Raw genomic sequence first — 12911 nt, forward strand, 5'->3', positions numbered from 1 at the left:
GGCCACTGATCGCGATTGATAATGACGTTGTTCAAGAACTTTCAAGAACCCCTTCTACACATACACACGGGTTCATGAAACGTGCTTGCGTTCCCATCATAACAGGTAAGTATAAGCATAACAACTGTAACGCAACTGTAACAACTGCAACTGTGACTGTACCGTACGTGCAGTGCGCCTGCGTGTGCCACTCGGCTTTGTGTATATCCAGGGGAACTTTGCTGAATGAAGCTTAGTTGCGAGTAACGCCTGTCCTGTGAATTTGTGTTTATTCTTTGTGCTGTTCGGATTCGCGCTATCCAGTATTGAAGAATATAAGCACTACATATCAGCTTACCACGTCTGGTGATGGTAACACCAATGTGGCTGTTGGCACCTTTACGCAACTGTAAACAACTGATTATATAAAACATATGCGACTCTTCAGCATATGAGTGTGTTTATACCACTTCCACATTTCTCTAGCGTCATTCCGTAACGTTTCGCTCAACATGAAAAATTATGCCACAGTCACAATCCCGCGCATGCTTCGCATAACATCGATTCCCAGGGTACGTGGGATGTGCCGAATTTTTTTTTTCCAGTTCGCTTCAATTCGCATACACAACTAGTTAAAAAGCTTTGCTTTGAGTGGCGTCACAAAAGCACTGCCTTGAGACACTTTTTTCTGGTGAGCCTCCCACAGTTATCTCGCTGAACTCGCCACCGAGCGACTAAAGGAGAAGTGTAAATTTCAGTATGTGCTATCGATAGTTGATGGCTGTTCTTCTGATGCAGCACAGGTAGAGTGTACTAGAATATTCTAGTACACTCTAGCACAGGCGCGTTTCTTTTGTTTAGCGTCTATGACGAGAAAATACGTAAACCCGATATTGAGGAGAAAGCCTTAAATGCCTCATCAAACGCGTAATTTGACCGTCAGCGTTCCGCGGCGTCGGGGACGAGGGATGCAAAAAATCATCATCACGTGATCACGCCAACATATCCCGTCACGATGGCGTCACATGTCGCCAAAATTTATTACGTGAGTATGACGTCATGGTGACGTCATGATGACTTCATCGCATGACATCATGTCTTGTTCATAGGTGGACCGATCACGGAAGCAATGCTAAACCAGGTGAGGTTCCTCCGATCTTGGAGGCAGTGCAAAACCACGTTAGACGCAGAAAGCTTTGGAAGGGTGGCGGGGCAGGATCAATGCATCGACTGAGAAGAAAATGAAGATGGCATTTGCCATCAAGTCGTTTCATCAGATTGCATAAGTGACCATGTGAGTATTTTTTTAAGGTAGCCGCATAATGTGCTCCCTGAAAAGATGGTACAATCATAGACAATTTAAATACAACGAGGTTAAGGCTAACTAACACATTCTGTTGTATATTCATTTTCTCCGTTATGAGTTTACCTGGCACCTACAGTTTTGGGCCCAAACATTATTTTGTAGCCGCATGAGCATGCCGATGAGATATAGCGCGCTCAAGTTATACCTTGCGGAATAGGTTACGCTATGTAATCTCTTTCTTGCGTTTCATTGTCACTAGCGCGATGAAAAAGACGGCGAGAGAAATACGCGATTTGTTATGTTACTAGCTTTACGTCGTGGCAATGTGCTCGCGAATGCTTTATTAGGCCACCTTATTCTCTGTCTAGAGTGAAATTATTGATAGCCTTAGCAACACTCTATCTCTTAATAGTCTATGTCAGCGTCAGCGTCCTCGCACCCCCTCCGTAGCCAGTCTAAAATTAGCAAATGTTCGAGAAAAGTGTGCGCAATCTCTTTTTTTCTAAAACGTTACTTTCGCCGCGATGCGGAATGTTCGCTTACACTAACCACCTTTTTATTTCTTCTCGCTCTTAAACTTCTTCCCAGTAAGTTGAGCCCTACCCACTCAGCGCTATTGAGGGACGGAGAACGCCGAACGCTTCCTCGCATTTTCAGCTGTGTTTACGACTGAGGCGATTTGGCGCCCCGCGTCAGCGGTCTCTGCAAGAAATTCGGCTTACGGGACGATGCATGCTCGCTTTGACTCAGGCGCTGTGCCGCTACCAGGCCATCGAGCTTTTAAAACGCCTCGAAGCATTTCGCGCTGAGTTGAGTGCTTGTAGGGAAAGGAGAAAAAAACGAACGCAAAGTGAGTTGCGCTTCGAGCAAAACGCTTGCGGCTTCAAGCCGCACTGCATTTTCTGCTTGCTTTAAAAACATTTTAAATTGTTTTTCCGGTACCTCTTTTGGCGGCCTTGCTGCTGAAGCTGCCCCACGTGCTTATTCAATGCCTGGTGTACTAAGCATCCATCTTTCAAGCTATGAGTGCTCTCCAAAACCAGCAGAAAGTCGATTTTCCTCACTGAGCAAAACGCACTACACTCTAAGAAAAAAAAGAGTTCTTTGACTCTTTTCTGAGAGTCCTGACTTGCCACGTATATGAATCTCTTTAAAGAGACACGTCACCTCTCTTTGTAGATCATTATACTCTCGTCGGAGAGTCGTTTGACTGACAAAAGAGTAAACGTGTCTCTTTAAGGAGAGTCATATACGTGGCAAGTCAGGACTCACCGAAAGGAGTGAAACTCGCACAGTTTTTTTTTTTTTTTTTATAGTGTACGCGTTCGCGATTCACGTACTGCGCAGCTTGGAATACAAGCGGAAAAGCACACACTTAGGGACAGAGTAAGCAAGACGATGCAAGCGTTTGTGTCGTCTGGCTTACTCCGTCAATTACGTCTTGATTTTTGGGCGAAGAAAAACGAACACATGCGAGAAGACAGGACCTGTCTTCTCTCATGTGTTCGTCTTTCTTAGCTCAAAAATCAACATGTTATGTGCTCACCAACTCGCTCAACAACAGAGAGATAAATGAACTTTATTTTTGACCAGGCTCTTGGTACTTGAGCCCTAAGGTGGGTGGCCTCCTCAGTCCAGGTAGCCATGGCTCGCTGACGCCGCCCGAGCCCTGTTCACCAATCGTAGCTGGTTGTCAGGGTCTTGCGTCACCAGCAAAGCCTCCCACTGGTCTTCTAGTTCTTTCTCTATGCAAATTCTTATTATTCCGTCAATGTCTAAGTGTGAGCCGTTCCACCTATTATGCACAACTAACGAAACGGACAGACACTTAAGCCAAGGAATGCATACTAAACATTATTTTGCGGTTTGTTAACTGTAGTGTAGCAATTCTCACTTAAAATGAAAGGAATTAAAATAGACCAAAGATCCCCCATTCCGTCGTAGGTATACGAACCCGCAACTTTCGAATTACGCGTCCGATGCATCGTTTGAGCTATCACGGAGGGCGCTCCCTCGTCCACTTTCTTGTAGGATATTTATCTGCGCTTTATACCTGGAAGTGTTATCCAGCGCCACTCGTAGCCCAGGCGGCGAGTGTGGAACACTCTTTTTTGCTAGAGGGTGTTCGAAGGTTACGAGCTCGAATCCCACCGACGGAATGGTTCATTTTTCGTTGCCTTTAATTTTTTTCGATTTAAGTGAGAATCATTATACTACAATTAAGAAATCACAATTTAATGTATTCTACATTATCGTTGGCCTAATTGTCTGTCGGATTCACTGGCTGCGTACAATACAGAAAGCGGGCCGCTCGGACAATCCCCTTCTTTCGTACTTTCATAGCGAGGGTTTCGTCCCGACAGACTTGATGCCGTAGGTAGCATGCAAGGGTTTATTAAGGCGAAAGCCGCACATGACTCACTGAGCACGAAGTTTCACGTTGACGTGAAACTTCGTGACGTGAAACAGGGCCCGCGTCGTCGGCGGCATGTCGCGTCCTGCGGCGTCGGGGACGGGTGGTACAAAAAATAATTATCACGTGATGACATCACCATATGACGTTATCATGACGTCACAGATCGCAAGAATTTGTGACATCATCGTGAAGTCACGAATTCTGGCATGACGTCACTCACGGAATTGCATTATACGACGTACGCCACATAATGCCGTTGTAGCGCCCTCTTTTGGGCGGCGAACGAAAGCGAAGAGTGCGCAACCTCAAGAGAAGAAAGTAAAGACGGCGCTTCGCAATGGCACGTGAAGCCACGGCTCGTGTTCCTTGCTGACGTCGATTCTGGTTCAGCCATCTATTTCCTTCGCTCCTGTGGCATATGCCTACATCGTCATCACATGGCATCGTAGCTTGGTCAAAGGTGGGCTGATCACGGAGGCAGTGCAAAGCCATAGGAGGCGCCTCCGATGCTGGAGGCAATGCGAAAGCACGCTAGGTGCACAAAGCTTTGGGAGGGTGGCGGGGATCTATTTCCTTCGCTCCTGTGGCATATGCCTACATCGTCATCACATGGCATCGTAGCTTGGTCAAAGGTGGGCTGATCACGGAGGCAGTGCAAAGCCATAGGAGGCGCCTCCGATGCTGGAGGCAATGCGAAAGCACGCTAGGTGCACAAAGCTTTGGGAGGGTGGCGGGACAGGATAAATACACCTAGGGGGCCTACATGAACGGCCGGTCATGTAGGCTCCCCAATACATTGACTGAGAAGAAAAAGATGGCTTTCGCGGATGAGGACGGACGCCACAAATGAAGGAAACAGGTACACTGTTAAGAAATATGAACGACCCAGAGTACAAGATATTCTACGATCAGAGAGCAGTAAGCGGACCCAGGTTACACAAAGCGGGCCTCTGTTTTGAATAGCTCACCCGATGCATCTTTCACCGAGTTTTGAAACAAGCGTCCCTGAACACGACCTACTAACCGCTGCTGATTTGCTTCCGCTTGCACAATACAAACGGGGCTCCACATATGTTACTTAAAATGAACTACAGTGCGATTGCGCAGACTTCTTTCTCAAACGTGAAACTTTTTTTCATTGCCAGATAAATAAAGGCGCATTCTGTCTTTTATCAGTAAGTTATTGCCGTGTGACGCAACTTAGGCATCAAGCGGCTCAAAGCGCTCGCTTGCAGGAATATAGCTCGCAATGGCGTCGTATATAGACGGTTTCAAGATTGCGATAGCAGGAGCACGTGGTGTACCCAAGAAACTTCCGGTCACCTCATTTATTATTCTGCAACACCGAAGCGTAAAGCGTTTTTTTAAGATTTCTCAGAGTAAGGGAATACTCTTTCTCCAGTTTCACATAAAAGAAAGGCGCTTATAGTTAAAGGCTAACTCTTTTACTGTTGTGTGTAGCTTAGAAGAATATTTAATTCAAATATTTTGCTAGACACAGGGAGAAAAGTGATGAAACTCTACAGGCCAATCGCCAAGGCTTTTGTTCCCCGCCAATCCTGCTATACTCGCGGACAACTTTTCTTGGCAACGAAGGGAAAGCTACGGGGGCGGAGCGTCTGCACATGTACTGCTACGCGAAGTAGTCCGGTTTGGCGGGCGTCTCGTAACGCCGTGGAATGTGATGGCTAGCGTTGCATTTCGACACAAACGCTACTCAGCGTCTAAGGTACGGGTAAAAGGCGCGACTTTTTCACGCATGCAAAATCGAAAAGTGACAACGTATAAAGTAAAAGAAATTCAAATATTGCGCTTGTGTGCGCTGCGTTACGGCTCAAAAAACTACATGTAGAAAATGAAGGAGTGTTTCATACATCTCACGCAGAAAATACGAACGCAACTGTGGGACTACATTCATTAGCGGTAGGATAAGTGCATTGTGGCTCTGTAGCCTTCGCTTCATTGCCAAGAAAAGTTGTCCGCGAGTATAGCCTACGCCAGCGCAGGAAACCGGAAGCGGTCCAGGGCCTGTGTTAGTAAACAGTGAAACCCTCTATAAAATCGAGACGTGTGTTCATTGCGTATAATAAAGATAACAAGGAATGCTTTGCTGCCAGCAGTAATCAAATGTGGCTGCGCCGATCATTTCCTGGATACTTCCTGTCTTCCAGTGAAGGCATGCTCGATGTTATGGGAGGATAAATGCGGTTTTAACGGTCAGCTCTTCTGTGACATTATAGTGAAAGATTTCTAGGGGGGATGGGGGGATGCATATAAGTACTGTCGTTGAACTGGCCCTGGAGCATTTATGTTTCGATTGGCACTGATCGGATGACATGAAATGAAGAAGTTTGACGCTCGCTTAAAAAAGACTAGTTAAGGCAAGCACGAAAATATGTTCGTTCAAATCAGACACGAACACACAAGGAGCAGAAATACTCGACAAATAGGTTTCTATTACAGAAGACAAGCTCTTCAATGATCCACAGACTACCCGTTAAGTCTTCCAAGAATGCTGTTGTCCATTGTTCATTCAGACACATTGAAAGAAAGACTGTTATAAAAGAACCGCTGTTTCATTCGAATGGCCTTAGATTTGTGCTAGTCAATACCAAAAAACTCACAGGGTCCCTTTGGCATTCACCTGGGACGACTGAAAGGCGAAAGCCAACTTCTTTTTCTTCCCAGTCAATATTCTGAACATCCCCCGCCCCTAACGTGGTTTTCTTACAGCCTCAAGGATCGAAAGCACTGCAAGCTTTCTGCACCTCAGCTGGTTATGCACTGCCCAGTGATCGGCCCATCTTTGACCAAGCGAAGGTGCCAGGGCCGTAACTAAGGGGAGGTTCAGGGGGTTCTGACACCCCCCGAAATTTTTTCATGCTTTGACTTTTTGGGGGACACTAAAATAATTTCACGCCTTCACAGTGACCACCATTTGCCAAAGTTAGCCGTTCAGCACACAAAAACCCCCTGAAAAAAATTCCTGGGTACGGCCCTGGAAGAAAGTAGAGCTCACTGTCAAAGCATGATACCAAAAAAGAGATCAGCTTTCTTTAAAAATCCTATGCTGTGGTAAAGCATAGTCATGTGGACACGAATATGAATTCAGTAGGCCTCACCTCTGGCGAGCGGTAGAACCGGGACTGGATGTATGTGTAGACCCTTTGGTGTACGAAGCAGGAGCTGCCAAAGTCTATCACCTTGATGGCGCTGCTGCCCCTTTGCTTGAGGAGAATATTTTCCTGTGTAAGCAATGTCAGAAGAACAGAGCATCGTTTCACTGTGGGCAGCACACGCAATAACCTAACTGTACTCCATCTCACCGATTCATGCAAGAGGTCAGAGCTCGTATGACAGCCCGTGTAATATGCGAAGGTTGTGGGTTTGGGCTTCACATCTGGCAAGTTACAGTGTCATAAGCTTGCAGTTTTTGTTTATATCATATTATTTCACTTCAAATAAAAACAAAGAACACCCTCGATTCTAGCTCTCCTTAGCTTCATTATATGTTGTTTTCATATGACTGTGTCTAACAAAATTGGGCCCTTCAATCGATTTCCCATGTTTCGTTCAACGGTAACGAAACAATGAGCCATTTGTCCTGAAGATGCATGCAGAAATGTTCTACTAATGCTTCCATGATGCTTTCATTCAGTCAGAATTAAATTGAGAGCAGTCAGAGTGGTAGAGTGGTGAAGCCGTTATCTGCTTCTCTTCCTGATTGGCTGACATGACCTGTAGCTTTTGCTGCACTATATGTACCGTTCAAGAATCAAAGCCACTTAATTGACACTTATGAAGGGTGTGCATTATGGTATGAGTGCCGCTCTGTGTCCACTTACAGGCTTGAGATCACAGTGTATAATCTTCTCCCGGTGGAGGAGCCGTAGGCATTGCACGAGCGAGTAGGCAAAACTCCTGATGAGATTCAGGCTGAAGCCCTGGTAGCTGTTGTTCTTGACGAGCTCGTAGAGGTTCATTCTGCCCAATCAAGATTTCAAAGCACCATGCACTATCATATAGTACAGTGCATTGCTTCGGTCTTCTTGAATTGCGATTGAGTGAACCCTTTAGAAAGGGTGCACTTCTTGCAAGCTTTAAATGGTTTAAATGGCTCCATCCACTGTCGACGCATGCTTTTTTGAGTGGTAGCTATTCTGTGCGCTCATCTTTCGGTTCATGCATCGATGAAACCACAATGAGCATTTTCTGTGTATTCTTCAATTTGGAAAACCTGTAGTGTGTGCGATTGTTTTTATAATATACTGTATCTATGTATATACGCAATTCAGTGAACAAAATATGGTGAACAGAATTACACAGGTTTATGCTTTTCAACACATACTGAATAAAATTACTGGCAGTAAAATTTCGTTTCACTTCCAGAATTGCTAATTGACAAGCACAACTAAAAACTAAATGGCTGCCATCGCACAAAACCGTGTTGCACCTGCTGTCCTATAAAATGTACCAGGATGTTAAAGTTGCATACTACATGCAAAAGGTAGATATGTGCAGCAAAACTGACCAGACTAAATAGTACACAAAATGATGATTAATTCGATAAATTCGCATTTGCGCTGCCTATTGCTAGCCTGCTGGTTAGCTCAATTGGCAGAGCGACCACCCCGGAAAGGCGTTGGTCCCAGGTTCGATCCCCGGACAAGGACGAATTTTTCTGCAACCATGAAGCTTTCTTTCTGGGAAATCCGTATAGATTTCCTTGTGGCTTCATGCTACAGGCGGGTGGTTGTCAATTTCCTACCCTTCCGCCACATTGCGGGATTCCGCAGAACTGATTTTACAGCACACAAAAGCACTTGATGTCTCAGAAATCAGCTAATGTATACGGTTAAGGCATAGCAAATCTATTCAAATTCTCTTTGAGTTGGACAGCAGTACTCATGCCACTGTACTCTCAGGCTCTTGCTGACATAGGCGGAACGTATCTTGTGGCTCTTTAGTTGTCACCAACTGTAAATGACCACTGTGCCTAGCAGCTTGATGCAATTTAGTCATAAGGACATAATCCAGTCGTTGCTTAACGTAAACAAGAAGCGTGTAAAGCTGTGTTGTGAGAAAGGTCACTCACCCCATAAGCTCAAACGTGATGCATAAGTGGTTCCTAAAGTAGAAATAGTCATACATGTGTATGACATTGTGATACCGGTCCTTGTCCTTCTTCTTCAAGTGGTCTAATATCTTCACCTCAATGAGGGCCTGTCGGTGAAACCTGAAAGCAATTTGCAATATTGCATAACCATGTCTACTTGCTCTGTGAACATATTGTTCAAAATCGGATAGCACGAAATTGACCAGGACTACGAAGGAACACAGATGCACAGGACAGGCGCCTGTGCATTTGTGTTCCTTTGTAGTCCTGGTCGATTTCGCGCTATCCAATTTTGAAGATTATGAACCAACTAGCCCAGCAACATATCTTGTTAAGCTTTGAACATATGTCTACTTGGCCTGTAAGGAAATCATGGCCAACAGGACACCTTATATATGCGTAAACGGCAGGAGTGCTACAGAGATCCTTAGACATTAAGCTATTTAAGAACAACATAATTGCGAGCCCATAAATCTAATGATGACATAATCAAACTGCAAACGATGTAAATGACATATATCACACATAAAGGCATATATTGACATGTATATATGCATTTTTTTAAAGTATATAGCGTACTAGTTGCAGTGTATGTGAATTATGCGACATCATACTGCAAGTCTCAGTAATTGTGTTTTCATTAATATCTCACTTCCTTTGTGTATTACCTAATATTTAATAACAATTAATTTTTATTTTTTCACGTTTTCTCGAAGCATTGTTGCTTATTTTCACGTATTGTAAATAGATGTAAGGATATTTCTTTATTTATTACAGGTAATAATTAAATAAGGAAATCAAGTAAAATTAAATTTTTAATTACATTGAGATATCTGGCTTGCCATGGGCTCGCAAAGTGGCACAAAAAGAAGCAGCACACCATCACCATTTCGCACTGAGAACTTGTACAAATAATGCTGTATCCCTCAGAGGTTCCTCAGTTCCACACACTCTCACACCACATTTTTGTATGGCAATTAAGAAGCTATTCTTATGCGGATAAGGCATAGGCTGATGCCTTAAATAAATAAATGAATTCTGCTGAAGATGTCAACATCACTTTGTTCACTTAACCTTTCACATTTCACAGCGATATATTCATTTACAAACCACACCTTTCTCTAAACCTATGTTTCTATACACAGCGATTGTATACAAAACCCATTGTCATGCCTCCAGTTCATCACTGCGTGTGAAGGTGTATGAGGTGAGAAAACATATATATATATATATATATATATATATATATATATATATATATATATATATATAGTATATATATATATATATATATATATATATATATATATATATATATATATATGTGTGTGTGTGTGTGTGTGTGTGTGTGTGTGTGTGTGTGGTGCTACGTATAAAAAGACTCCGTTTATTTACACGACATATAATTCTCTGTAGTCTATATGGGAATAGTGAACAGTGTATACACACATAAATGCTACAGCACATTACAAACTGCAAAGAAGAAACTGCAAGCAGAAAATTCGAGAGCACAAAATTTGTCAAAAATGAAACATAATTAAGTTGTGAAATCACCAGACTCCAAAAAATCTTTACATTTTTAACGACCACGTGAACAAGGCTAAAATGACATAATACATTGTTAATGAAATATTGTCGAACGTTCAGAAAGAACAGCATTATTCATTTATGAACTGATCTGGACTTCAATTGCTAATGTTACACAAGGTGCAATGTGTTCATATTTTTTCAGAATCCTCCCCTTTTTTGTAAAAAGTGGCTGTCCTTATAGGCCCCACATTCGAAGTGCTGAACACCAAAAATTATTAATATGTGCTTTTAAAAAAGTTTCAAGGGTGTCCCTTTATATGAGAAATGTGCTGTATGTGACAGGGATTTATACACACGACCCCAGCACCTACAGGGAGGATTAATATCAATCAATCAATCAATCAATCAATCAATCAATCAATCAATCATTTATAATAATAATAATAATAATAATATCTTGTAACCTCTGCCATTTTATGTTCTTTATTACTATTATTATTATTATTATTATTAATATTATTTTTATTATTATTATTATTATTATTATTATTATTATATTATTAAATTCAGCCGCAGCATGGCTCACAGTGGAACCAAGCAACCAAAACTATGTTTTCTGATATAAACACTTTTCTTAATAACTACGCAATTAACGATAATTACTTTCGAAATGTGCGACTGATTTGAGAAGTGGAAAAACTGCAGCAGCTCTCAGTACAGTGAACTTCAGTCTCGGCAAATAATAATTTCAAAATGGCCGCGCGAAGGATTGTTTTAGATAAATCCCTGGAGATGGCGCCACGAGGCCTCTTTTGTTCAAGTGGACGAAGTTAATTTCGACACAACGGGGCATTCTTTGGCGCAGCCAAATTCGCGGGTTCAGCATTTATTCTGCTTTCCAGACATTTGAACGCACTTATATTTTTTTCACGATATTATTTTATCCTGACCCTTTAGCGGCTCACTAGTGGCCACATACGTCCGTGTCCCAGATTGTACGGGCAACATGCAACGATGTGTACCCGACTTACTTTTATTTTTCACAGGGACCATAATTTTTCGGCAGGTGTCTGCATGTCAACGCTGAACCCTACACCTTGTCAGCTGAAGCGCCTTCACGTTACGAGGCTTCGAAATAAAGCCCATCACGTCAGGAATGCAACTGCAACTGACTTATTGCCATAGCCACTGAAGGCTAGATTAAACGAACTAAGCAAAAAAAAAAGCAAAACAAATATGTACATGAAAAAACGCACTTAATTCGGCGCTCGTTAGAGCGCTGCCGATCAGCAGTCAGGATGGCCGAGTGGTCTAAGGCGCCAGACTCAAGGCACTGCCTTACCCTTGATAAGGGCATGGGAATTCTGGTCCACGAATGTGGGCGTGGGTTCGAATCCCACTTCTGACAGAACTTTTTCTTACTTTTTTTTTTAAATATTTAATATCAGTAGTGATTTAACAAACCGTGATATTTTTTTAGGTTAGAACAACACGTTGCTTTAGTTTCAAAGGTGAAAGGTTCGGATCACGTTGTGTGCAGTAATATGTGTATGTGTGACTATATAAATATATATTACTGGGATATGATAATTATTCTATTCACCTATAGTTACGTAACACCCAGCTAACATTAGCCAGAGTATAAAAATGTCCCGACGCACTTATTTACAACGACGCGACCAAATGCATCTTGCTGAGTATTAGATGCAGCTAGTCTAAAATTACAATTAGAGAGTTGTAGATCGGTTTGCAAATCGCCCGATTACACAATTTCTAAAGGTATGACTGTTTTTCTGCTTACTGCAGGTGCCCGCTAAATTCAAAGGAGCAGGAAGGAAAGGAATGATGGGCAGGGAAGTGAACCAGACGCGCGTCCGCGGTTTGCTACCCTATACCCTGATGGGGAAGGGATGAAGGGATTTAAATACGCGGCATGCCCGCCGGGATTGCATGTGTTAAGGGCGAGACAGACGGTACGAGTTTTCATGCGATTCGACGTCCGACACGGCGGAGGGGAAACCGAAATGGCATCGTACAGCCACCATTCCCTCTCCCCCACCGCCGCGTCGGCCGTCGGATCGCATGGAAAATCGGACCGTCTGTCCCCCGCTTACAAACGATGTGCTTCCGTCGCGGCGGTTCATGACAGCAATAAGCAGAGTGTAGACGCATGCGGTTATCGCTTGTGCTGATGATGGCTAATGCCGCTTACTGTTTCCTAAATAATGACTGTATTAATTGGCGTGTGTCGGCTAAATGACGAGTAATGTTGGCTATTGTTCGATAATTTTGGCTACACTGTTGCCATATGAACTGACTACGGTGAGGGGGGCCGCTTCGTTAAATGTATTAGGGTAACAGCGCAACACTTAACCGTACACGTACGGCATCCGAACCAACGTTACTAGATTGTAACCAACGTTACTAGACGTTACTAGACTGGTAACAGTTGGTTCTAATCTAGACCTTACCTAGTAACGTTGATCCGAACCGTATGGCGATACATTATATGTTAGGCTTAAGTGGCCTGCCTGTGTTGGGGTAGAGCTAGTGTGTTAGAGTGT

At 43.2% G+C, this 12911-nt stretch overlaps 1 protein-coding gene and 1 non-coding gene across 2 annotated transcripts; one reads left to right on the forward strand and one right to left on the reverse strand.

Annotated features, from left to right (window-relative positions):
- Positions 1 to 1698: 1698 nt before the first annotated feature.
- On the reverse strand, positions 1699 to 8942 carry LOC119385701 (dual specificity tyrosine-phosphorylation-regulated kinase 4-like). The gene is made up of 4 exons (XM_037653094.2): positions 8797 to 8942; positions 7547 to 7685; positions 6824 to 6946; positions 1699 to 1740 (listed from the first exon to the last, which is right to left on the reverse strand). The coding sequence occupies exons 1-4, from the start codon at positions 8850 to 8852 to the stop codon at positions 1699 to 1701; spliced, it is 360 nt and encodes a 119-aa protein (XP_037509022.2). The 5' UTR covers positions 8853 to 8942.
- Positions 8943 to 11639: 2697 nt separating this feature from the next.
- Positions 11640 to 11755, forward strand: Trnal-caa (transfer RNA leucine (anticodon CAA)). Its single transcript has 2 exons — positions 11640 to 11677; positions 11710 to 11755. It is a non-coding gene; the product is annotated as a tRNA-Leu (tRNA).
- Positions 11756 to 12911: the final 1156 nt, after the last annotated feature.

This window comes from Rhipicephalus sanguineus, chromosome 3 (assembly GCF_013339695.2).
Source record: "Rhipicephalus sanguineus isolate Rsan-2018 chromosome 3, BIME_Rsan_1.4, whole genome shotgun sequence".
NCBI lineage: Eukaryota > Metazoa > Arthropoda > Arachnida > Ixodida > Ixodidae > Rhipicephalus > Rhipicephalus sanguineus.

Bases quoted from the DNA above. Each gene is read 5' to 3' on its own strand.
- LOC119385701 (XM_037653094.2), bottom strand. From the start codon at position 8,852: ATGTATGACTATTTCTACTTTAGGAACCACTTATGCATCACGTTTGAG. The intron at 6,947-7,546 runs GTAAGTGGACAC...TTGCTTACACAG, and splicing joins TACACTGTGATCTCAAGCCT to GAAAATATTCTCCTCAAGCA. The intron at 1,741-6,823 runs GTGAGGCCTACT...TGCTAATTTTAG, and splicing joins GGTTCTACCGCTCGCCAGAG to ACTGGCTACGGAGGGGGTGC.